This window comes from Balaenoptera musculus, chromosome 1 (assembly GCF_009873245.2).
Source record: "Balaenoptera musculus isolate JJ_BM4_2016_0621 chromosome 1, mBalMus1.pri.v3, whole genome shotgun sequence".
In the NCBI taxonomy this organism is placed as follows: Eukaryota; Metazoa; Chordata; class Mammalia; order Artiodactyla; family Balaenopteridae; genus Balaenoptera; species Balaenoptera musculus.
Window position 1 is genome coordinate 184,481,378 of NC_045785.1, and position 25,546 is coordinate 184,506,923.

At 47.3% G+C, this 25,546-nt stretch overlaps 1 protein-coding gene across 9 annotated transcripts in view; it reads left to right on the top strand.

The window, feature by feature from the left end:
• The window catches only part of PPP1R12B (protein phosphatase 1 regulatory subunit 12B), a 209,383-nt gene that overhangs the window by 64,769 nt on the left and 119,068 nt on the right, over positions 1 to 25,546 (top strand). For 8 of the 9 annotated variants that reach the window (XM_036864294.1, XM_036864258.1, XM_036864265.1 and 5 more), the window contains 9 exons: positions 592 to 751; positions 1,919 to 2,063; positions 3,244 to 3,318; positions 5,039 to 5,118; positions 5,788 to 5,981; positions 10,602 to 10,714; positions 18,977 to 19,177; positions 20,163 to 20,245; positions 21,228 to 21,353. In XM_036864294.1, coding sequence (XP_036720189.1) covers positions 592 to 751; positions 1,919 to 2,063; positions 3,244 to 3,318; positions 5,039 to 5,118; positions 5,788 to 5,981; positions 10,602 to 10,714; positions 18,977 to 19,177; positions 20,163 to 20,245; positions 21,228 to 21,353 — 1,177 coding nt within the window. Of the gene's footprint in view, positions 1 to 591; positions 752 to 1,918; positions 2,064 to 3,243; positions 3,319 to 5,038; positions 5,119 to 5,787; positions 5,982 to 10,601; positions 10,715 to 18,976; positions 19,178 to 20,162; positions 20,246 to 21,227; positions 21,354 to 21,865; positions 21,907 to 25,546 lie in introns of those variants that run through there. The other variant, XM_036864309.1, reaches the window with a different exon arrangement.

Genomic DNA, 25,546 nt, shown 5'->3' on the forward strand with positions numbered 1-25,546 from the left:
GGAGATGAACTTCAGAGGTAGTTAATTTTTTAAAGTATATTATACCTGAAACTAAGATTTTTGATACCAATCCTAAGGAGTAGTGAGTGGAAAAGAGGAGCAGACGGGGACCTAGGATATCAGCGTTCTGGTGACAGCTCTGATGTGTCCTGTGGCCTTGAGTGAGGCACCTGACCTTTGTATGTTTATTTCCTCATCTGTTAAGTGGGGATAGCAGTATCTATTATATTTACCTCAAAGGATTGTGGGGAAACTAAAATGGTATAACATGTAAAAGGACTTTGAAATGTGTACTTTGTACAAATACTATAATATAAAATTACATCCCCTTTGGTTTTTATGTTCTTAAAATTGAAAACACTGTTAAGTGTGGTCCCTTAGTGGATCTGCCATCAGGTACTATTTAACCTGGTGATTTTACCCTGATAAAACCACTGATAAGTCGGTGGATGTCATGGCTCTTCTAAATGAAGATAAATCTGAAGACTACCCCACTTGATGACTAAACTGCCATTAGTGGTTGTATTTAGGATGTGTCTTGAATCCAAGGGACCTTTGGTGATGCTGGCCGTCTGGATCTGGTCTCTGCAGGGGTCGATCTCGAACAGTCGAGGAAGGCAGAGGAACAGCAGATGCTGCAGGACGCCCGCCAGTGGCTCAACAGCGGGAAGATACAGGATGTGAGGCAGGCGCGCTCAGGGGCCACTGCCCTCCACGTGGCTGCCGCCAAGGGCTACTCTGAGGTCCTCAGGTAACGTCCACGCACGTGGTCCGGGCTGCACGGACCGGGAGAAGAGGAGTTGGTTGGACGCGGGATGGATTAGGTCATCAGCTGTGCTGCGTTTCTTTGCTGCTTCCCTCCTGGGCCACGCAGTCTCTCCTTCTGTGTTTGCTGGTACTCTTCACCTCCCTCCTCCCGCCACACCGCCCTCTAGCTTCTCCTGACGGGTCTGACGTGAGGCAGAGTTGAGCTGGACTGGCCTGAAGGGGACCTTGCGTGAGCGCTTCCAGCTCCACAGTTCGTCATTAGCATCCCTGGCACCTCCTCTCCTGGTGACATGCAGTACAGAGCAGACTCGCAGTCCTTTTGGTCCTCTTTGACTCGTTAGACTAATGACATAGGTCTCGAGTGTGCAGCATCCAGCTGGAGCAGGGTGGTCCCACGTACACGAGGAATCTGGACTCTTCTCTGCCTGTTCCCTTTCCCTTTACATCCTTCCCCGCTTTGTGTGGCCCTGCTCCTGGGCTTGCCCGGTACCTGGGCTGCTGGCGGCACCGCATGTGTCCTTGTCGCCAGATGCTCTCACTGCCTCGTGTTCCACCCAGTACGAGCTTCCTGGTCTGCGTGGTGAGTGTCGGTGCACCTTTCTGCCTGGCAGCGTGTTCACGTGCTCGTTTCTTGGACGGCGTCTGGAGGCCCACAGCGTAGGCCGCCTGCGTCCGCCCGGTGCCGCCAGGGCCTCAAGAGTCACGCTGTCCTCCACGCACACAGCTGGGCTGTAGCCTTAGCGTTAGCGAGCGGCCCCCGCACGTACTCCCGTGGAGTCGGAGGTGCGAGCGTGGTGTCCGGGGAAGACCAGCCAGAGAGCTGGTGAGGGAGTGAGAGAATCAGGTGCCCGAAAGCCCCTGCCTGCGCTGCAAAGCTGACAGCACCCCCCCGACGGAGCTGAGCTAGGCGCTGGCCGGCCTCAGGTGCCTGCGTGGTATGACGCGGGTGTGCCAGGGAGCGCCGCGGCCTCTGGGACAGGGTGGTTGCAACTTACCCGTGGCGGCTCTCAGGCAGCAGCTGGCGCCGACTGTGCCGTAGAGGCCGGGGGGCGGCGCAGGGCAGGGCCTGAAGCGCCAGCTGGGTGGCCGCTGGCGTGGCCCGGAGCTCTGCCACTGAGCACGTAATGGCTGGTTCGGGGTTTCTCCTCAGACTTTTGACTCAGGCTGGCTATGAGCTCAATGTCCGGGACCGCGACGGCTGGACCCCGCTCCATGCCGCCGCACACTGGGGGGTGAAGGAGGCGTGCTCCATCCTGGCAGAAGCCCTCTGTGACATGGACGTCAGGAGCAAACTGGTTAGTGAGCGCCACCCTCTCACGGGGCTCGGGAACAAAAGGCTTCAGGTCCCTGCTAAGTGACCAGGCTTGCTGGCCGGGCTTGGGCATCCCTGGTGGTCCCTGCTAAGTGACCAGGCTTGCTGGCCGGGCTTGGGCATCCCTGGTGGTCCCTGCTAAGTGACCAGGCTTGCTGGCCAGGCTTGGGCATCCCTGGTGGTCCCTGCTAAGTGACCAGGCTTGCTGGCCGGGCTTGGGCATCCCTGGTGGCTGTAGTTCTGCTTCCCGCCCCGTTATCCACGCGGACATGTTGGCTTTGTGAAATAAAGCTCCACTGAGCCGGTCTGCTGATTCTGTTTATGCTGAAGCCCCTAAAACAAACAAACGGGAAAAAAAAAAAGGTATTTTTCCCCTTAGCAGAAATGAGCAGTGGGGAAGCCCAAGGCCACTATCTGTGGTGAACTATGAAATATTTTGGTTTTACTTTTAATTCAAAGACTTAATAGCTGAGCCCTAGTCACATCCAGTTGTTAAAAAAACGTTATAATGATGAGATCCTGCAGTTTGGCTGAAAGTAGTCTTATTCAGCCTCACTTCAAGCAATATAGAAGTCCTGCAGCTTCTATCCCTACATCTACTGATTTTCTAGGAATCCAGAGACATGGCTTTTTACTTAGTAGATGTTCTTATCTACCTCCCATCTCTCCTGACCCAGGGTTCATTCTCACATTATGGGTTAGGGTCCTTAACTGTGCTGTTTCCTGAGGTAACCCTTCTCTCACTTAAAGGGAGATGATTCCTGTGACTTAGTCTTTAGTGCACCCATGCCCTGGACCTCCTTCTGAGGCTTCTAAGAGCCCTTTGTTGAATTTATCATAGCAATTAAGAGCATTTTAGAATAGGTACAAGTAGAGATTTCAATTGATCATTTGCCAAGAGGCAATAAACGTTAGAAATAATGTGGTGATTTCCTCCATCCAGCTTTACAAAATATAAAGCCCTGTATTTTAGGGTTTGCTGTTTCTTGTTGTGTTTCCTCTGTGATAGATGAAGGTATTACCACGGTGTCGAGTAGGCTAGTCAGTGAAGCAGCTGTCACTGGAGTCAGAGGCATACAGTGGACATCCCCTAGTTCTCTGATAAAGTCCCGTGATCGCTGCGCCTGCTTCCGATTGGTCATGGCGCCCCTTTTCTCTGCCAGGGCCAGACACCATTTGATGTGGCTGACGAGGGCCTCGTGGAGCACCTGGAGATGCTGCAGAAGAAGCAGAGCGTGGTGAGTCTGGGGGGACAGTCCTCACCACAGGCCACACCAGCTGTAGTTTGTCCGCTGAGAGTGGAGTTGGACGTCCCTGCATTCCAGCAATGGCAGTGGTTCCCTCCAGGAATATCCACAGTCTGTTAGAAGAAAATATCCCAGACACTGTTGTTGCTAAAGTTCGCTTGTTATCTCCTCATTACCTTAGAGCCTTCAAGCAGCTGAAAGGCAAACATGACGACGACGACTCTAGTTACACTTGAGCTCTAGGAAATGAGTGTGGTGGGTTCAAGGCAGAAGTTTTTGCAAATAGGGGTAGAGGACCCCTCATAACTTTTCCTTATGGACTGAAAGGACTTCTTTGTTGACAGAACATCGATTACAGGGGGGAATATATTTCTTAAAAAGCAAACAAACCCACAAAAACTAAAACATTTGGCATTGGACAGTGCTTGGTCAGTGATTCATATTTATTCCATTCATCAAATATCCAAAATTCAGTCCTTTTCTCCCTCTTCTAGATCTTTGATGGTTTCATTGTCTGTGCCCTTCTGCTTAGTGCAGCACAGGAGGACCATGTAAGCATGGTACCCACGTCCAGACTGCAGGGTGGAAAACCCTGCCAATACTCGGGTGAACAGGGAGTGAGTCACACTCTGCCTGAAAGAGGGAGGAGTAATTAGGTGAGGAGGATAAAGTCAATCACATTAGGGGCTTGAGAATCTCCTGTTTAAGCAGAGTAGGACAGAAAAAAAATCACTAGCTTTCCTTGTGTTTTCCTTTGCATGGGTTGTGGCTCAGGGCACATGAGCTCAAGGTCAGGAGAATGTGCGAAGCTGAGAGCAGTTCTGAATGAAAGACCCGTGTGGTTCAGTGATGGGACAGATCAGCTGTCCTGCCCGCCCCTGTGCTCAGCACCGTCTGGAGTGGGAAGTGGAGATGCTCATTTCTTCAGGGCTGCCTGGGAAAGCTGCAGACCCAGAGCGCAGGCGCAGCTTGCGGTTCAGTTTTCTCCTCTGATGAGCAGCTGGAATCTGTTTCTGAGCAGCAGCAGCCTTCCTAATATAAGATTATAATTTGCATGGTTAGGTGTTTGTTGTTTCTTAAATTTTTTATTCTGAAATAATTTTTAAGCTTACAAAGACGTTGTGGAAATAGTAGAGAGTTCTCGTGTATCCTTTACCCAGCATGGTTCGGTCTTTGAACATGAGTAATATCCTCACTAAATAACATTTCTGTGCTACTGGGAATGGTGCCTGCCTTTGCCCCCTGCATAACTTTGGGGTCCAGGGATTTAAGTACATTTTTTCTAGAGCATGTGTCTAAGTACCAGACAGTTTTTTCCAAGGGCTTATTTCCCATTTGGCACCTGCTTCTTCTTTAGAACTGTTGCCAACTTAATTCAGTATATGGATCATAAAGAGTTCTTTCAGAGGTACTTCTGGCGTTTTATCCTTTACACCTAGGTTTTTGGGACGATTGGGTTTGGATATTTGACGGGGCAGTTTTCACTGAAGCTCTAACGCTGTGGATTTCCTCTTCTCATTGAATGAGGATCTTTCTCTGTCATTATCTTCCAAGGAGACACAGCACACAGCTGATGTGTTTCCCTTCTCCCCAGTTCTCTCCTCCCCTTTGGTGTTGGTCCAGTAACAGGGCCATTTTAGTTTTTCTCATGGCTGCTGATTTTTTACCAATAGTCAACGTCTTCCCTTTTTTCTGTTTTCTCAATTTCCAGCTTCGAAGTGAAAAAGAGACACGGAATAAGCTCATTGAGTCAGACCTGAACAGCAAGTTGCACGGTAGACTCTTTAAGAAGTAAGATATTTGGGTTTGAGAAATGTGATGAGCCCTGCTGAGTGTGACACGTTTAGCTTGAGAATTTATACAGTGAAGAGACCCCGTGTTTGTAGCCAAATGATCTTTAAACACGTGGGAATGTTTGAGGGGCAAGGAGGTGAGTGGCATTGACTTGTGGGGGGACACTGAGAGTGGGTGGATGTGTTTTAAATTTGTGAATTAACGGAGACTGTGTGCATTGCTTTTCTCCCAGCTTAAGGGTTCTTAGTCCCAACTGCTTCCCTAACTAGAAGGTCTGAGCTCAGGGGCCGTGTCTGTTTTGTTTACACCATACTGTTGCCTAGCATGGTCCTGGCGTGTGAGAAACACTCAGTAAACATTTGTTAAATGATTTTTAAAAAATATTTACCTGGTCACTCATCATGAAGATGCATAGCCCTCCTTGTTCCTGTGTGTTAAACAGGCTGGATCTTCTTCCATCACACTCTCAAATCACATACTAACGCTTAGTCAGCAGAAAACCCAGGATTCAGAAGAATACGGATGTAAAGGAGGATTTGAATATATTTCTGTTACTGCTTCCACACAGAGCTTCATAGACTTGTCCTTCTCATACCGGATCCCCAGTGAGCGTAGGAAATGGTGTGTCCTTTCTGAATTACGCTCAAATTGTCATCTTTAATTTAGCAAAGAGAAGATGCTCTATGAGGAGGAGACACCGAAGCCCCAAGAAACGGAGGATGAAAACAAAGAATCCAGCAGCTCCAGCTCAGACGAGGACGAAGGTGCAGATGAGGCTTCTGAGTCAGAAACCGAGAAGGAGGCGGGTGATGCCGAGACCCTCTGTCCCCAGAGCACGGCGGGTCGCTGCTTGTCACAAGGCAGGTGATGCCAGGGCCCTCAGGTGGAACCGATTCCCTAAACAGAACCTCCAAGTCTTTTTCTTTTTCCTTCCCATTATGTGAAGCTGCTTCAATTCCTGATTTGGGGATTGAAGAAGGAACAAAATCATATTTACCTTTGTGACTCTTATTGATGATACACATCATATGGAGCTTCTTAAGTTTGTCATGTGGCGAGACAGGAACCCCAGCGGTGAGAGTTGGGTGCTGAGCACGGTCAGAGTGCCAGGCTATCCATTAGCCTGGGGTTTTGATACACAGTGAGGCAAACACTTAGAAAAGAGACATGGGGTTTTGCTGAGTAGAGGTTCATCTGCCACAGAGTAGTTCTCATGGATAATTGGGAGCTCGTGATAAACTAAGATTTCACCGTGCCCATGTCCTGCAATTACCGGCATGTTATTTCTCCAGACTGGTGTCCGCGAGAAGATGCAGTGTTTTCAGTGAGAGGACCGAGTTAGAGGGAAGAGTCCACATTCAGTTTATATCAATAGTAAAGTCTGTGTTTCCCTCTGAACTCTGCCCCAGCCAGCTGCCCATCACGAAGATGTTCAGCTCTTTCTGTTTCCTGGGCCCCAGCTCCCATAAAGTGGGTCTGCCTTTACTGACATGGTTTCTCTCAGTTGCAAGAGAGCACTGCCTTTGTCCATGTCTCCGTCTCTCAGAGGAAGTTAGAGACCCTTGCTTCTGTAGAACAGACGGGCCCCAGCTAGGTTTGTAGTGTAGGAGACGACCTTTTGTTCACTGAGTCTTGAATTGCTATTCTTAAGCAGGCACAGCTTGCTCTGGAAATGCCAGTGTAGTATCTGTCAAAATCTATACATGTTCATCTTTTTAATATTTGTATTGTTTACTGAGTGCTTACACATCTTAGGCTTCCAGCATTGTCTGGAATGAGCATCTAGACTTGCTCTGTGCCGGGTCACTGTGTTAGCTACCAAGGCGTTGGCGGAACGGGAGGGCACCGCCGGGGCTACTGGAATTACCCACGATGTGTCCCCAGGCCTCAGGTCTCTTGTTCCCTGCAGCCCAGCGCCACGTTGCTATTGGGGTGAAACACCCCGCACCCCTTGATGATGCTGCACTCCTGTTCAGGAACCTTCCATGACCACCTTCCTGACTCTGCCTGCAGAGTGAGTCCCAAGCCCTGTGGCCCGGCCTTCAAGACCTCTCGTAGTCTAGCTCCCGCTGACCTTTCCAGTGTCGTCTGTAAGTGCGGGTGTGTGCTATCCAAGCCGGATCGCCGGGGTTCCCAGACGAGCCTGAGTGCTCTACCCCTGAACAGTTATTCATGCTGTAGCATTTGTTCCTGGCCATCAGATGTTTATTGCATGGTTTCTGGCAGAAGCTGTAGGGTCTGCCAGATTGAAGAGTCCTTCTTTAGGTTTCTCCTGTACGGGAACCTGCAGAGGAGGGACCCCTCCCTGTGCGCTCACCCCCCGTGTGGACCCCAGCACTGCTCATTCCTCTCGGTTGCAGCGTCCTTGGGCTGGGAATTCCAAGTGTGTCACTCCCAGGTCTCAGCACCGCACCTGGCACGTGACAGGCAGCCACATCCACTGAACGTTTTGCTGAATGTATCTCGGGGACGTAGGGGGCTAGGAAGGCGTGTACATGAGTAAAGCCCATGTCACGTGAGAGAGGTAAACGCAGCCAATGGTGTTCACTAGTACGAAAGACTGCGTTGAGTTTGGGGGTTCATCGTGACACCTTAGGGTGGAGATCAAGGAGGCGGAATAGAAGGACACAGAGCTCACCTCCTCCCACGAATACATCAAAAATACATCTACACATGGGACAGTTCTCACAGAATATGGTAACACTTCACATTTATGTAGTGCTTATTTATTTATTTATTTGGTTGCGCCATGTCTTCGTTGTGGTGGGCGGGCTCCTTAGTTGCGGCACACGGGCTCCTTAGTTGTGGCATGTGAACTCTTAGTTGCAGCATCCGGGATCTAGTTCCCTGAGCGGGGATTGAACCTGGACCCCTGCATTGGGAGTACAGAGTCTTATCCACCAGGGTAGTCCCTATATATGGCTTTTTAATTTGCGACACACGTAACACATTTTTCTTTAATCCTTACACCCCCACTCCGAGGTGATGTATTATTGCCTCCACTTTTTAGAACGGAAGTGACACCGCAAGTGAGGTGACTTAGGTCTCACACCTGTGGGTGGTGTGCCCGAGCCCCCGCCTTTGACCTGGACTCCTCGGAGTAGCAGGGGCAGAAAGCTAACACGGGGGGCAAGAGCGAGAATTCCCCAGGGGAGGGGTTGTCACAGAAGAGCTACATACTCGGTCTGGGAGGTGAGATGGAGTCCGGTGGAGGAGGGGTGCTCCCAGAGGATGTGTGTGTCTGCGTCAGGAAGGCCGGGCAGGAGTGAGGAGGAGACCAGAGGCGCCAGCGGGTCAGTCTCAGAAGCTGGCGACTGCAGTGAGCTTCCCTGCGCACTTCTGTCTGTGGACATTTTACTCCTGACTAGAGCCCGGCTCAAAGCAGCGTCCTTTGTGAAGCCCTGTCGTCACAGCTACAAGGTTTTCTCACCTCTTCTGACTCCTGTAGCTGTGGTCGGAGCCTTTGTGTTGCTTGGACTACTTAGCGTTAGTGTTACCTCGGTTCTCCTCTCGTCTGCTCTGCTCTCCCCCCACCAGCGAGCTGCGGGAGCACTGGGACACACCGTGTGTCCTGCTGACCTCCGCGTCCTTCCTGGTGCCCGACGCCGGGCCTTGTGCAGGGCAGGTGCTCAGCACACCCCGGCGGGGGCGTGGGGGGCGGGTGGTGCCTGAACCTCCAGGTGCCGCCTGGCACCCGTGCGCACACTGAGCAGGCCCTTGTTGAGTGCATTTCTCCTCTTTTTAAACCTCCACAGGTGCAGCCTCATAAAATGACAGTTTCCATGTGTGTTACAAACAACCGTAGTTGTAAGGAATGTTAATTATATTTTGAGGTAAATGTAAGCAGTTTGATTTGGATTTCTGTTTTTCCCTTTCTTTTACTTATTTGACGTATTACTTATCTACTGCTGCATAACAAGCCATCCCAAAACTTAGTGGCAGGTAACACAACTCTTTGTACGCACCCAGTGTTACAGGTTGGTAATTTGGGAAGGGCTCTGCCGGGGCAGCTTCTCTGTTGTCCGTGTGGCAGTGCCGGCACACTCACGGGTGTGATGAGTTGGTGCGTGGCTGAGGGGTGGCCTTCTCCCTTCCTGGTGGCTTGCCGGGACGTTTGGGGCAAGTGGGCCGTGTGTCTCTTGCCATCAGGCAGGCCAGCCCCTGCTCCACATGGCAGCTGAATTCCAGCCTTCATCAGAGAGGGCGAGCTCTGCGCACACGCACTCTCCAGGCCTCTGCTTGTGTCCCGTTTGCTAATGTCCCAGGGGCCACAGAAAGTCACAGGGCCAAGCCCGGAGTCAGTATGAGGGGTACCACACAGGGTGTGGACTCACCTGGAGTCAGCCTGTGACAGTGTCAGTGAGGTTTGGCAGTGAGGTCCATTTCCTGGGGGTAGAGACGTTCAGATTGTATTCAAAGACTGCCTTGAGTATTCACAATAGCCACAAAGACAGTGACGTTAATAATAATAAACTATTTTCTAGGGACTTAATATTGAGTTATGCTATTTAAACACATTTTATCTCTAATCTGTACAGCAACTCACAAGACAAGAATTTGAGTCCCTGATTTATCAGTGAGAAAATAGAAGTTCAAATATGCTAAGTAACTTGCCCAGTGTCCCACATCTAGGATGTGGCTTAAAACTGTCCCGTCGTTCATGAGGGGGTTACCCTGGGGCTGTGTTTCTGGAGTCCAGGGACCAGAGGCCCAGCAGCCACTGGACGCAGGCAGACGGGGCTTCTGTCAGCGCCCCGTGAGGGCCCCCTCCCGCTTATGTCACCACAGTGTTCTACACGACCCTCCTTCTGGCCTTATTTCCTGTTGTGGCCCCAAGAGCCCTTGTTACTTGGTGGCTGCCTTTCCTGACCAGCGGACGCGGGTGTTGTGATTTCCCGGCCCTTCACCGTCCCTCCCGCCCTTCCTCCTGCTGCTGTGTGCCCTCCAGCTTCCTCCACAGCGCCTTCCCTACGTTCCCTCCCTCAGGGGATCTGCCTCTTCTCTGAACCCCCGGAGCGCTTGCTGATTTAAATCAACCAGTTCAGCGCCGGACGTCTTTGACCTTGTGTTGTTACCGTGATTATTTTGCATCTTATGTCTCTTCTTTTTGTAACTGCCTAGAAAGCAAGGTCTATCTTATACCTTCTCTGGCTTTTCCTGCCCAACCCCCCAAACAGTAGATTCTTACTATGTACTTACTGATGAATTTTATATGTGACATATAGTGTGGAGAAGGTTGTCAGCTCTACATGTGGGAATTAGAATTGGCGCCTGTCAAGACAGGAATTCCACTTGAGTCTGTTTTCTTATAAGAGACAGTGGTTGCCAGAGGTTTCATAGTAGTTTGAATCCAAGCATTACAGGGCCCTAGTGATCTGTCTTGATAATGGGTAAACCCTTTCTGTTAGCTGAAAAGTACACATACACACAGATAAGGTTTTCATCCTTGTACTTGTTGCTTCTCTTGTCTTAAATAACAGATAAAAAGCTGGGAGCCATCGTCAACCATTCCGACTCTGAAAGCAAGAGTAGTGCCGCAGAGCCGACACCAGCGCCGGCGCAGAGCACCTCCTCCACCTCTTCAGCCAGGAGAGTGAGTATTTTGGAATTAATTTGGATATTTCCCACTATTGCAGTAACATACAGTTAGAAAGGCCTTAAAGGTACATTCATGCTTTTTTTTTTTTTTTTTAGTTGTTTTGTTTGTTTTTTTATACTGCAGGTTCTTATTAGGCATCAATTTTATACACATCAGTGTATACATGTCAATCCCAATCGCCCAATTCAGCACACCCCCATCCCAACCTCACCACAGTTTTCCCCCCTTGGTGTCCATATGTCCATTCTCTACATCTGTGTCTCAACTTCTGCCCTGCAAACTGGCTCATCTGTACCATTTTTCTAGGTTCCACATACATGCATTAATATATGATATTTGTTTTTCTCTTTCTGACTTACTTCACTCTGTATGACACTCTCTAGATCCATCCACGTCTCAACAAATGACTCAATTTCGTTCCTTTTTATGGCTGAGTAATATTCCATTGTATATATGTACCACAACTTCTTTATCCATTCGTCTGTTGATGGGCATTTAGGTTGCTTCCATGACCTGGCTATTGTAAATAGTGCTGCAATGAACATTCGGGTGCATGTGTCTTTTTGAATTACGGTTTTCTCTGGGTATATGCCCAGTAGTGGGATTGCTGGGTCATACGGTAATTCTATTTTTAGTTTTTTAAGGAACCTCCATATTGTTCTCCATAGTGGCTGTATCAATTTACATTCCCACCAACAGTGCAAGAGGGTTCCCTTTTCTCCACACCCTCTCCAGCATTTGTTGTTTGTAGATTTTCTGATGATGCCCATTCTAACAGGAGTGAGGTGATACCTCATTGTAGTTTTGATTTGCATTTCTCTAATAATTAATGATGTTGAGCATCTTTTCATGTGCTTCGTGGCCGTCTGTATGTCTTCTTTGGAGAAATGTCTATTTAGGTCTTCTGCCCATTTTTGGATTGGGGTGTTTGTTTCTTTGATATTGAGCTGAATGAGCTGTTTATATATTTTGGAGATTAATCCTTTGTCTGTTGATTCATTTGCAAATATTTTCTCCCATTCTGAGGGTTGTCTTTTCGTTTTGTTTATGGTTTCCTTTGCTGTGCAAAAGCTTTGAAGTTTCATTAGGTCCCACTTGTTTATTTTTGTTTTTATTTCCATTACTCTAGGAGGTGGATCAAAAAAGATCTTGCTGTGATTTATGTCAAAGAGTGTTCTTCCTATGTTTTCCTCTAAGAGTTTTATAGTGTCCAGTCTTATATTTAGGTCTCTAATCCATTTTGAGTTTATTTTTGTGTATGGTGTTAGGGAGTATTCTAATTTCATTCTTTTACATGTAGCTGTCCAGTTTTCCCAGCACCACTTATTGAAGAGACTGTCTTTTCTCCATTGTATATCTTTGCCTCCTTGGTCATAGATTAGTTGACCATAGGTGCGTGGGTTAATCTCTGGGCTTTCTATCTTGTTCCATTGATCTATGTTTCTGTTTTTGTGCCAGTACCATATTGTCTTGATTACTGTAGCTTTGTAGTATAGTCTGAAGTCAGGGAGTCTGATTCCTCCAGCTCCATTTTTTTCCCTCAAGACTGCTTTGGCTATTCGGGGTGTTTTGTGTCTCCATACAAATTTTAAGATGATTTGTTCTAGCTTCGTAAAAAATGCCATTGGTAATTTGATAGGGATTGCATTGAACCTGTAGATTGCTTTGGGTAGTATACTCATTTTCACAAGGTTGATTCTTCCAATCCAAGAACATGGTATATCTCTCCATCTGTTGGTATCATCTTTAATTTCTTTCATCAGTGTCTTATAGTTTTCTGCATACAGGTCTTTTGTCTCCCTAGGTAGGTTTATTCCTAGGTATTTTATTCTTTTTGTTGCAATGGTAAATGGGAGTGTTTCCATAATTTCTCTTTCAGATTTTTCATCATTAGTGTATAGGAATGCAAGAGATTTCTGTGCATTAATTTTGTATCCTGCAACTTTACCATATTCATTAATTAGCTCTAGCAGTTTTCTGGTGGCAGTTTTAGGATTCTCTATGTATAGTATCATGTCATCCGCAAACAGTGACAGTTTTACTTCTTCTTTTCCAATTTGTATTCCTTTTATTTCTTTTTCTTCTCTGATTGCCGTGGCTAGGACTTCCAGAACTATGTTGAATAATAGTGGTGAGAGTGGACATCCTTGTCTCGTTCCTGATCTTAGAGGAAATGCTTTCAGTTTTTCACCATTGAGAATGATGTTTGCTGTGGGTTTGTCATATATGGCCTTTATTATGTTGAGGTAGGTTCCCTCTATGCCCACTTTCTGGAGAGTTTTTATCAGAAATGGGTGTTGAATTTTGTCAAAAGCTTTTTCTGCATCTATTGAGATGATCGTATGGTTTTTATTCTTCAATTTGTTAATATGGTGTATCACATTGATTGATTTGCGTATATTGAAGAATCCTTGCATCCCTGGGATAAATCCCACTTGATCGTGGTGTATGATCCTTTTAATGTATTGTTGGATTCTGTTTGCTAGTATTTTGTTGAGGATTTTTGCATCTATATTCATCAGTGATATTGGTCTGTAATTTTCTTTTTTTGTAGTGTCTTTGTCTGGTTTTGGTATCAGGGTGATGGTGGCCTCATAGAATGAGTTTGGGAGTGTTCCTTCCTCTGCAATTTTTTGGAAGAGTTTGAGAAGGATGGATGTTAGCTCTTCTCTAAATGTTTGATAGAATTCACCTGTGAAGGTCCTGGACTTTTGTTTGTTGGAAGATTTTTAATCACAGTTTCAATTTCATTACTTGTGATTGGTCTGTTCATATTTTCTGTTTCTTCCTGATTCAGTCTTGGAAGGTTATACCTTTCTAAGAATTTGTCCATTTCTTCCAGGTTGTCCATTTTATTGGCATAAAGTTGCTTGTAGTAGTCTCTTAGGATGCTTTGTATTTCTGCGGTGTCTGTTGTAACTTCTCCTTTTTCATTTCTGAGTTTATTGATTTGAGTCCTCTCCCTCTTTTTCTTGATGTGTCTGGCTAATGGCTTATCAATTTTGTTTATCTTCTCAAAGAACCAACTTTTAGTTTTATTGATCTTTGCTATTGTTTTCTTTGTTTCTATTTCATTTATTTCTGCTCTGATCTTTATGATTTCTTTCCTTCTGCTAACTTTGGGTTTTGTTTGTTCTTCTTTCTCTAGTTTCTTTAGGTGTAAGGTTAGATTGTTTACTTGAGATTTTTCTTGTTTCTTTAGGTAGGCTTGTATAGCTATAAACTTCCCTCTTAGAACCGCTTTTGCTGCATCCCATAGGTTTTGGGTCGTCGTGTTTTCATTGTCATTTGTCTCTAGGTATTTTTTTATTTCCTCTTTGATTTCTTCAGTGATCTCTTGGTTATTTAGTAACGTATTGTTTAGCCTCCATGTGTTTGTCTTTTTTACGTTTTTTTCCCTGTAATTCATTTCTAATCTCATAGCGTTGTGGTCAGAAAAGATGCTTGATATGATTTCAATTTTCTTAAATTTACTGAGGCTTGATTTGTGACCCAAGATGTGATCTATCCTGGAGAATGTTCCGTGCGCCCTTGAGAACAACGTGTAATCTGCTGTTTTTGGATGTGATGTCCTATATATATCAATTAAATCTCTCTGGTCTATTGTGTCATTTAAAGCTTCTGTTTCCTTATTTATTTTCATTTTGGATGATCTGTCCATTGGTGTAAGTGAAGTGTTAAAGTCCCCCACTATTATTGTGTTACTGTCGATTTCCTCTTTTATAGCTGTTAGCAGTTGCCTTATGTATTGAGGTGCTCCTATGTTGGGTGCATATATATTTATAATTGTTATATCTTCTTCTTGGATTGATTCCTTGATCATTATGTAGTGTCCTTCCTTGTCTCTTGTAACATTCTTTATTTTAAAGTCTATTTTATCTGATATGAGTATAGCTACTCCAGCTTTCTTTTGATTTCCATTTGCATGGAATATCTTTTTCCATCCCCTCACTTTCAGTCTGTATGTGTCCCTAGGTCTAAAGTGGGTCTCTTGTAGACAGTATATATATGGGTCTTGTTTTTGTATCCATTCAGCCAGTCTGTGTCTTTTGGTTGGGGCATTTAATCCATTCACGTTTAAGGTAATTATCGATATGTATGTTCCTATGACCATTTTCTTAATTGTTTTGGGTTTGTTTTTGTAGATCCTTTTCTTCTCTTGTGTTTCCCACTTAGAGAAGTTCCTTTAGCATTTGTTGTAGAGCTGGTTTGGTGGTGCTGAATTCTCTTAGCTTTTGCTTGTCTGTAAAGCTTTTGATTTCTCCATCAAATCTAAATGAGATCCTTGCCGGGTAGAGTAATCTTGGTTGTAGGTTCTTCCCTTTCATCACTTTAAGTATATCATGCCACTCCCTTCTGGCTTGCAGAGTTTTTGCTGAGAAATCAGCTGTTAACCTTATGGGAGTTCCCTTGTATGTTATTTGTCGTTTTTCCCTTGCTGCTTTCAATAATTTCTCTTTGTCTTTAATTTTTGCCACTTTGATTACTATGTGTCTCGGCGTGTTTCTCCTTGGGTTTATTCTGTATGGGACTCTCTGCGCTTCCTGGACTTGGGTGGCTATTTCCTTTCCCATGTTAGGGAAGTTTTCGACTATAATCTCTTCAAATATTTTCTCTGGTCCTTTCTCTCTCTCTTCTCCTTCTGGGACCCCTATAATGCGAATGTTGTTGCGTTTAATGTTGTCCCAGAGGTCTCTTAGGCTGTCTTCATTTCTTTTCATTCTTTTTTCTTTAGTCTGTTCCGCAGCAGTGAATTCCACCATTCTGTCTTCCAGGTCACTTATCCGTTCTTCTGCCTCAGTTATTCTGCTATTGATTCTTTCTAGTGTAGTTTTCATTTCAGTTATTGTATTGGTCATCTCTGTTTGTTTGTTCTTTAATTCTTCTAGGTCTTTGTTAATCATTTCTTGCATCTTCTCAATCTTTGCCTCCATTCTTATTCCGAGGTCCTGGATCATCTTCACTATCATTATTCTGAATTCTTTTTCTGGAAGGTTTCCTATCTCCACTTCATTTAGTTGTTTTTCTGGGGTTTTATGTGTTCCTTCATCTGGTACATAGCCCTCTGCCTTTTCATCTTCTCTATCTTTCTGTAACTGTGGTTTTTCCATGCTTTTTTTTTTTTTTTTTAAATTGAGTATAGTTGATTTACGATGTTGTGTTAGTTTCAGGTGTACAGCAAAGTGATTCGGTTATACATACATATATATCTTTTCCTTTCAGATTTTTTTTCCTTTATAGGTTATTACAAAATACTTAGTAGAGTTCCCTGTGCTATACAGTAGGTCCATGTTGTTGATCTATTTTGTATATAGTAGTGTGTATATGTTAATCCCAAACTCCTAATTTATCCCTCCCCCCTTCCCCTTTGGTAACCATAAGTTTGTTTTCTATGTCTGTGAGTCTCTTTCTGTTTCGTAAATAAGCTCATTTGTATCCTTTTTTTTAGATTCCACATGTGAGTGATATCATATGATATTTATCTTTCTCTGTCTGACTTAACTTCACTTAGTATGATAATCTCTAGGTCCATCCATGTTGCTGCAAATGGCATGATTTCACTCTTTTTTATGGCTGAGTAATACTCTATTGTATATATGTACCACATCTTTATATTCCTGCCTTAGTCAGCTCAGCTGCCATAACAAAATACCACAAACAGGGTGGCTTTAAATAGAAATTTATGTCTCACAGTCTGGAGGCTGGAAGTCCAAGATCAAGGTGCTGGCAGGTTCAGTTCATGGTGAGGGCTCTCTTCCTGGCTCTCAGACAACCACCTGGTCTCCAAGTATAATCACACTGGGGGCTAGGGCTTCAGTATATGGATTTGGAGGAGTGGACACAATATTTGTGTCCATGACTTTGCCCACAGTATATTTAAGAAAACTATAGGGCTTCCCTGGTGGCGCAGTGGTTGAGAATCTGCCTGCCAATGCAGGGGACACGGGTTTGAGCCCTGGTCTGGGAAGATCCCACATGCCGCGGAGCAACTAGGCCCGTGAGCCACAACTACTGAGACTGCGCGTCTGGAACCTGTGCTCCGCAACAAGAGAGGCCGCGATAGTGAGAGGCCCGCGCACCGCGATGAAGAGTGGCCCCCACTTGCCGCAACTAGAGAAAGCCCTCGCACAGAAATGAAGACCCAATACAGCCAAAAATTTAAAAAAAAAACTAATTAATAAAAAAAAATAAAACTATAAAGCCATCACCAAACAAATTTGGCTACAGTGTGTTTAGATGACACAGGCCCTAGTAACCTGGGACCAAGGAAATGTTGTCAGTTGCCTATTTTCTTTGTATCTGACGTTGAGGTGAGCATATGTGAAGCTCAGATTGGGCTGGGAAGATAGCCAGCATCCAGCCTTGATTGTTCTGATGACTGCTCTTCTTTTTTTACTTCTCGTGTTACATTTTACTTTCCTGAGTTGTCTTTACAGTCGATGATGAGTAGAGAGCAGAGGTTGAAAGCACTTGTTGAAATACGTGAGTGCCCCCTGCCGCCTCCCCAGGCCACTCAGAAAATGCGGGCTCCTCACTGGCGATGACGCCGCCCCACAGCGTGGGGGCTTGATGTTGAGGAGAATTGGCCCGAGCTCTTTGGAGTGCAGCTCTTGGAAAGCTCTGTGCTTCTGCACATGTTAACTTACTGATCTTCTTAGAGCCTCGTGAACGTGCAGGTGGGATTCTGGTGTCCTTGTGGAAACGAGGAAGCAGAGGCTCAGCTGTGCGTTGGTTTCTGGGAGCGTCCAGCCTCTTAGTCCTGCACACTCCCCCTGCTTCTGCGCATGACTAAATCGCCTGCTTTTTTTAAGAGGAAAAGTACTAAATTAAAAAAGATACAAACTCACACCCATACTTATTCCACTTTGCTAAAAGAATGCTGGGAAAGACATTTTTCCCCTCAAAACCAGGGTGGCTTACAAAGAGCCGACAGGATTGATTCTCTGAAGCTGGAAGGAGTACGTAAATATATCCGTTCAGATGATCGGGTAAAAGAGAAAAATCTAAGCATGGTTTTACATTTCTATTGCGTTTTCACTATGCCAGGCGGTAGAGGTGGCCTGGTTCTGGAGAAAGACCGACGCTTCTAGCAGCGCCCCCCACGGCCCAGGAAGAGGCCTATGGCTGATGGTCTGTAGACCAGATGTGCCCCAGCCTGGTCTTCAGGCTGACACTAGTCTGTGATGTTTTCTGTGGTTTATAGCAAGATGAGATGGTTAAGGACAATGTAAGCTTTCCATGAAGCTTTCTTTTTCTAATGTTAAAATTACTTCTCTCTCTTTTTTTTTAATGCAATGATGGTACCAGAAATGGTAATCCATTTCTGAAAGCTGTTCTCCTGGCAAAATTTAAAAACTGGCAACTCTGTGACTTGTACAATTTTTTTTTTCTTTTTTAATTTTGCTGCTCGCTGAAATCTGAAATGCTTAGAACTGCTGCCCTCGATCAGATAAACCATTGTCTTGAAATAAGCAGTCAGAATTTGAGTGGAGTGGCCTTTAGCATCTGTGTGTGTGTTACCTTCCACCAGCTTACCACAGTCCCATCACAGGACCTTGAAACACAGCGACACCTGGCCCGCCCTGTGTTTTCCAGTGTCCACGTGGTATAAGAGGGGTAAGCTCTTTGCCAGGGTTACAGATGGGCATGTTGAGGCCTGGAGAGGTGAGGTGTCCTGTCCCCAGGCACTCAGCGGACAGGAGAGGGTTACAGACGGGCATGTTGAGGCCTGGAGAGGTGAGGTGTCCTGTCCCCAGGCACTCAGCGGACAGGAGAGGGTTACAGACGGGCATGTTGAGGCCTGGAGAGGTGAGGTGTCCCGTCCCCAGGCACTCAGCGGACAGGAGAGGGTTACAGACGGGCATGTTGAGACCTGGAGAGGTGAGGTGTCCCGTCCCCAGGCACTCAGCGGACAGGAGAGGGTTACAGACGGGCATGTTGAGACCTGGAGAGGTGAGGTGTCCCGTCCCCAGGCACTCAGCGGACAGGAGAGCGCGTGTCACCAGGCCTGGATCAGCACTCAGCCCGCTGTTGTATTCCTCAGAGCAGCTCTGTCAGGTGGGAGCCTCTTAGGCTGTCTCTGGCCCAGCAGAAAGGGAGCCCTGCCAGGGCCTGGTGGCTGCCAGGTGGGACAGGGCCGCGGCGCCTGGCCTGCCGCGTGCTTCTCCCTGCTCCGCCCCACATCGCCCCACGGAGCTCAGCTGGGTGTGGAAAGAACCATCAGGACCTTTCTTTCCTTTGCTTCGTCCCTCGTAGTTCTCCGGCCTTTTCAACAAGCCGGAAGAGCCCAGAGATGAGTCTCCATCTTCGTGGAGGCTGGGCCTCAGGAAGACCGGCAGCCAGAACGTGCTGAGCGAGGCGGCCAGGTCCAGGGAGGCCCTGCGGGACCGGGGCGCGTCCATCCACCGCTCGGCCTCCAGCCCCCGCATCTCCGCTGTGCTGGACAACAGAGAAAAGGTGCAGTTTCCTTCCGTGACAGTTCAACCTCGGGAACAAAGGAAAACATTCTTTAGTCCCTAATTTGATTCTGGAAGTACAGAGTCTTTAAAAGGAGACAGGCATGTTGATTAATCATGTAGCTGTTTGCTTGCTATTATTTGCTTGGCCAAGAAAGAAAGAAACCCCTTTTCCTTTTGGCATATACCCTCTGTTCATTCCTCCTTACCCTCCTTACCTAGGGCAAAAAAGTGTGTCAGAAGCATGAAGATTTGGATACGGCCTAAAAGGTTCCTCTGAACCAATAACACTAATTTATTCTTTTTATGTTTAGAAGCAGAGTTCCTTGGTTGGGCATTCAATCCTAATGAGGCTCAGGCAGAGTAGCACTTAGAAAAAAAAATTTTAGTGTCTCATTTTTTCATTAATTGATGTACGATCCGGCTACCTTCTCATCTGCTGTTCATCCAGAAGGAGCACATTTCTGTGTCTTCACTCTGGTTCCAGAGTTCACAGGGCTCGCTTGGTGCACCTTTCTGAGGCTGGGTCTCCTTTAACCACAGACCCCTCGCTCGGTGCTGGGTTTCCGGAGACACTCGGGCCCGAGGTGTGTTGGCTGGATTAGCTCTGGGGCCCATTTGTACCTGAGGCTGCATTTCGAGGAAAAGAACTTCAGAGTGCAGTTGCTGTCTGTGGCTTTTCAAAAGCTCCCTGTCTCTGTAGGGCTGCTGCTTGGTGTAATTTGTGCTGCTCTTTCCTGTTTGATGGTCCTGGCTTTTCCCATGAGAATTATTTCCCTACATATTGGTTTTTAACGGAGGAGAGCTGGGAATGAGCCTTTGAATGCTGACAGGTATACCTTTTTTAATACCACTCAAACTGGAATTGGTATTGAATCTGGAAATAAGATTATATAGGTATATTAAGTTCTGCTTTTTTACCCAAAATGTTTTACACTGTGTCAGTACTGTGCCTTCCATGTGCGTTCCTTGTTTTGATTTTACAGGAGAGAGAAAACAGAAGCTGTCTCAGTTCACTGGGGCCGCGGAGGCTCAGCAGCGCCGGCGACCTGGAGGAGAAGGAGAACAGGTACTCCGCACACCGGGGCCCTGCGGCCGCCCTCCCGCTCAGGACCCCTAGCCCTCAACCCGCGCTTTGCCGCTGCTTCGCCCTCCAGGTCGACCCTCCCGTGTGGGCTCGCTTTAGTCCACGGCTGGCTCTGTGCATGTGGGGTCTGTGTCCACTGGAGTCTCAGGCGCTCCTCGTGCCCAGGACAGGGCCTGTCCCCTGGTGAACACCAAAAATGTGGTTATTTAATTGAATTGATCAACTTCTAATTTGTAAGTAAAGTCTTCCTCATCAGTTAAAATGGATATGGGAATGTTGAGGTGTCGCTGCATCTCAGAGCAGAGCCTGGGCTAAAGCCTTGCTTCTCAGGGTGCGGTCCTCCACCCAGCAGCACTGGGGCCACTGGAAGCCCGTTAGAATTGCGGAGTCTCAGTCCCACCCAGACCTGCTGAAGTAGATGGGCACTTGCACAAATCCCCTCGGTGACTAAAAGGCACGTGAAAGCTTGGGAAGGACTGCCCTGGGGGACCTCCCCGGGTTGCCAGCTGTGGTTAGGAAGAGGTGCCAGGGCCACTCCTGGGCGTCGCTCCGTGTAGGAAGCTGAGGAGGCGCCTTCACTTGCGGCGCACGTTCTCTCTGCCTCCCCCGCCCCTCCTCTGCGTGCTTTGAGCGACCCACACCGGGCTGACCTGCCAGGCTTTCTAACTGAGGAACAAAGTGCCCTCTCCTTACGGAAGGGCTCTAGATCCTCACCATGAGGACTTGGTACCTACTGAGATGGGTTGGCTTTGAAGTTGCTAAAAGGAAGCAGACAGGAAGCCTTAACCAGTCCCCCGTCTGTGCGGGGAGACAGGTGTATGAGCACCTATCTCTTGAAAAGGGTCCCGTTGCTGTCTCTGCAGCCACATGCGCTCCGCCTGCCCGGCCCCCCTCCCAGTTTATGCCGTGCCCTGGACAGAGGGCAGGGCCAGTGTTTTGTTTTGTGTCCGTCCTGCATCCACAGAGAGTCGGCTGCTCACCTGGTGCGGAGCGGCCCCCCTGCCCGCCAGCTGTGGAGGGACGCAGCGGAGGGGAGCGAATCTCTGCAGACGGCCGCTCCTTCCACCTACGTGACAACCTACCTGAAGAGGTACCAGGCTCCAGGGCTGGGCGGTGGTTTCCTTCACTCTGGCCACGGGCAGATGGGCAGTAGCTTGCATGCCTGTTTACACCCAGTTAGCACCACGAAAACGAATCAAGAATGAATTGCTTTTACATTTCTTGGGAGTAACATCTTAAGTAATTTTAAATCAAAGTTAATTTCTTTCCCTAACTGAATCAGAGTAAGCTAATTCCACGTTCTCCCCACAGACAGATCTGAATATATACTCCATCCTTTCAGTCCTGTAAAATCTTCAACCAGATAGGACTTCGAGTAGACTCTGAGCAGGGCTGAATTTAAATCTCACCCTTGCCCGGTAGCCAGCTCTCCTTCCTCATCTCAAGTCACGCTTTGGGGGGAGGCAGGGAGGGACCTGTAGGGTGTAGCGGGGGCAGGATGGGGACAGATGTTAATTGCATTAAAAAAAATTTCATATTGAAGCCTGTTTATTTAGGGACTTGAGTTGTTGTTTTTTTTTTTATGACTTTAATGGCCCTCAGATCCATCAAGATATGAAACTCGCAAGTTTGGTGCAGAGAAGGTACCTGGGTCTCCTTCCCCTTTTCTCATCTGTATACCCCTTTCTGCAGTTATCTTCTTTACCATGTACCAGCCAGCAAGCAAAGCACCTTTGCCAGAGCCGTTAAGCTACAAGACACACTTAATTAATATTTCCACTTGAACTTCGCTGCCGACGTGGAGGAATCTGATTCTCATTGCTTCCTCTGAATTCTTTCTTCACTTGTACTCTCTTAACCAAACCCCTCCAACTGCCTTGTCATGCCACAGCCTTCATCAGTAGGTTTTTAGGTGATTCTTGGCTACCCTAGACACAGGCTTTGGCCACAGACTGTATGTTTGGGATCAAAACCTATTTTCGCTTGATAGGAATAATCTCGTCAACCAGTTAATGTCGGAATGTGGGGACTGTGCCATAAATCAAACAGCCACTGTCACCTTTTAACGCCCTTCAGCTCTGCAGATACGTCCTGTAAGAGAGGGCTCAACTTTGAAAGTGAGCAAGTAGAATTCGTTGATGTCACTGAAGCTTCGTCCTACAGCCTCAGTGTTTTTGGCTTTAATGAGGCTGTTGCCTGTTTGTCTTTGAGGGTGAGGCCTTAGTCTGAATAGATAACTTATTACTCCTTATAGCTGGATCCAAGACCAAGAAAAGAATGTTCTAGAACTTAGGAAAGATGAAGGTGCCATCTTCATCTTCATCTTTAATGTTCAAGCCTGGTGTTATTTTGTGGTAGGGTTGGTGGCTTTCTGGATCCAAGTCATCAGCAGATGGATGGAGTGGGTAGTATTTGGTTTCATAGATGTCGTTTGGCATAATCATGGTGAACAGAGGAGAGGGGACACTTCTCTTTAGGGTGGGAAGCATGCTTAATTATGTGAGCATGTTTGAGAAAGTATCTACAGCTTGCTCTATACCTTGGACTTCCAAAGCTTTTCTTCTGTAATCCTAAAGCACTTTTTTATTTTACAAATCTTATTTTATGATCTTTCACAAGGAAAGAATCATATACAATCACTGTTTCAAACAGAAAGTGTGAATAGACATTTGTCATTCTTGGACTATGCCAAACCTCAGAAACTTTCCATTTTCAGTTTCCTTCTTATTTTTTAGGCAGAAATTCCTTTTATAACAGCCCAGTAAAATGCATCTTTTGTCGAAGAACTCTTCCTGGCTTTTTTGGGTCACCCCTGCCTCAAGTGTTTCATTACTGTTATAGTCAAGAAGTTTTTAAAAAAATTCTAATCCAAATAATTTTTTGCCGCAGTTGAGATGGTTCCTACCTGTCTTCAGCTGAGACAGGGGAAAGCTGTCCTCTGTTGCCTGTACAGTATTACTTGCCAGACCTAAACCTTTAAATCCTCCCAAGGCGTTTTGGCCTCTGTCCTCTTCTCTACTCTTTAATCCTGAGTCTCTGCTCCAAACCCTCTGCAGATTCTCGGGCTCACTTTAGCTTTGGCAGTGTTGCTTCTGTCTCAGGGAAGCAGCTGGGGTTGCATGACTTTGTCGGGGGTGTTGGAGTTCCTTTTTCTGGTACGATGCCTCTGTCTCCCGTCTTTCCCCTCTCCCAGCCCCACTCCACGCGTGCACTCCGCTCCCTCCTGTTGCTCTTCATCTCTCCTCCTCTCCGCGCCTTCCCTCTGTGGGGTGATGGACGGAGGCCTGCTTGCCGCCGGGGCCCGGCTCGAGCCGGGCTGGGCCCCTCCACTTCCCAGCTGTCGTGCCCTCTCTCCATCCACCTTCCTTTAAGCGCGTAGTCTGGGTGGGGCGGTGGTGCTGGGCGGGCGGCGAGCAGCGTGTCCTGAAGGAAGTGACCGTGTGCTGTTTTGCAGTGCGTCCTGTGGTGGACGTAGTGGCCCCTCAAGTCCCTACCTCTCAGCCAATCGCAACCCACCTCCTGCCGCCTCACTCATTACCATTGGGTCCTCCAGCTCTGGGGCGGCAGGTGGCAGCCCGCCGCCTGCGCCCCGCGCCACTCAGTGCAGACACTGCTGCATCTGTGCACCACGCAGGTAAGGCTGCTGGGGGCCGCTGGAGTCACGTCTGCAGGCTCCAGCCAGGAGACTCCGGACTCCTGGAGCGTGTCCCCGAGTCAGTGAGGACGCTTTTGCCGTGACCTGTGTCGGCCAGGCAGCAGCTGCTCGTCAGGCAGCCGTAGGGCGTGCTTAGGCCTTGCCTCCCAGTCGCTCTCCCAGCTGGGTTACAGTGTAAGGGCCCTGCTATCGTGCTAAATCGCGTGTTACAAACAGCCCACACGTCATTTATACTGATTTCCCAGGAAGTATCAGGAGGGATCTCTTCTGTTCACTCTTTTTGGAAGATGGCATTCAACCCAAATCGAAAGGAACGCTAATTCTTGTCCCAGAAGCCTCCTACAGCCCCCTTCTGAGAGTTTCCAGCAGTGAGTGTTTTGCGGCACCCGTTGTGGGAAGCAGGAGATGTGTGTTTGTCTCCACTCTGTTGCCGGCTGATATCTTCTTGGTTTCTAGCTCATCCAACGGGTGGCACGGGCAGAGTGTCGTGTGAACCTGGAGCAGAACTTCAGCTGTGCTTGTAACTATGGCGTGAATGTGGTCAGAGACCTTTTCCTTTGGGTGCAGCATAGGGGCTCCTCCACTGGGTCTTGTTTCTACAGCTGACACAAAGAAAATGAAAAATGTCATCGAGGCCAGTGTTGCAGCAAGGACACGGCTGGTGGTGGTGCCCGACTGGTGCCTGACTGGTCGCTGGGTTTCTTTTCCTGACAAAAGTGGTGCTCATTTGTTTGGCCAAGTGGGGTGGCTTATGATGGACCGCTTCTAATAATACTGTATGATTATTTACACATTTACTAGGCCCCATAACAATCCATTTGCACAGGCATGGTAAACGTTATCCCCACAGATGGAGACACTGAAGCACAGAGGGGCTACTGATTAATTCAGAACGAGGCCTGGGGAAGAATGGTAATGGCCACCCTTTGTTGAACCCCAGCGTGTGCCAGGCATGGGGCTCGTACCGTACAGAATTACATCAGGACTTGCTTTACTCACACATAACAGCGTATCCAAATAATACTGACTAGGTTTATTTTAAAGGTTTATTTTTTTTCTCTCAGTTAAGACAGTCCAGAAATAGGCAGGGCTGGCACGTAGCTCCAGAGCCACCAAAGGGTCTGTGTTCCTTCTGTCTTTCTGCTTCACAGTGTTTAGATCGTGGCTTCCATTTCCACGGGTTGCCTAATGGTCCAAAATAGCTGCTAGAGTTCTAGCCATCATGGCTGTATTCTAGGCAGGGAGGAGGAGGAAAGGGGGAAGTATGCGAAGAGGGAATGCCTCTGAACTGAGAATTTCCCCAAACGCACTGATCTTCTGCTCGTGTCTCCCTGGCCACCTGTAGCAGCCAGGGAGGCTTTGAAAAGTGTAGATTTTTAGCTAGGCACATTGATGCCCTGAATAGTAGGGTCCTGTTAGTAAGGAGGGAAAGGAACATGAACATGGGTGAGGCAGCTGGCTGCGTTACATATAGCCCTAAAGAGCCCTCCAGTGTATGGAACTTACCCTCATTTTATGGATGAGGAAGCTGAGACCAAAAATGTAATGATCTGCCCGAGGTCACTCGGCCAGGAAGGAACCGCCAAGGCAGGATTGGAGCCTAGATTTGTGCGTTTTGGGGCTCTTTT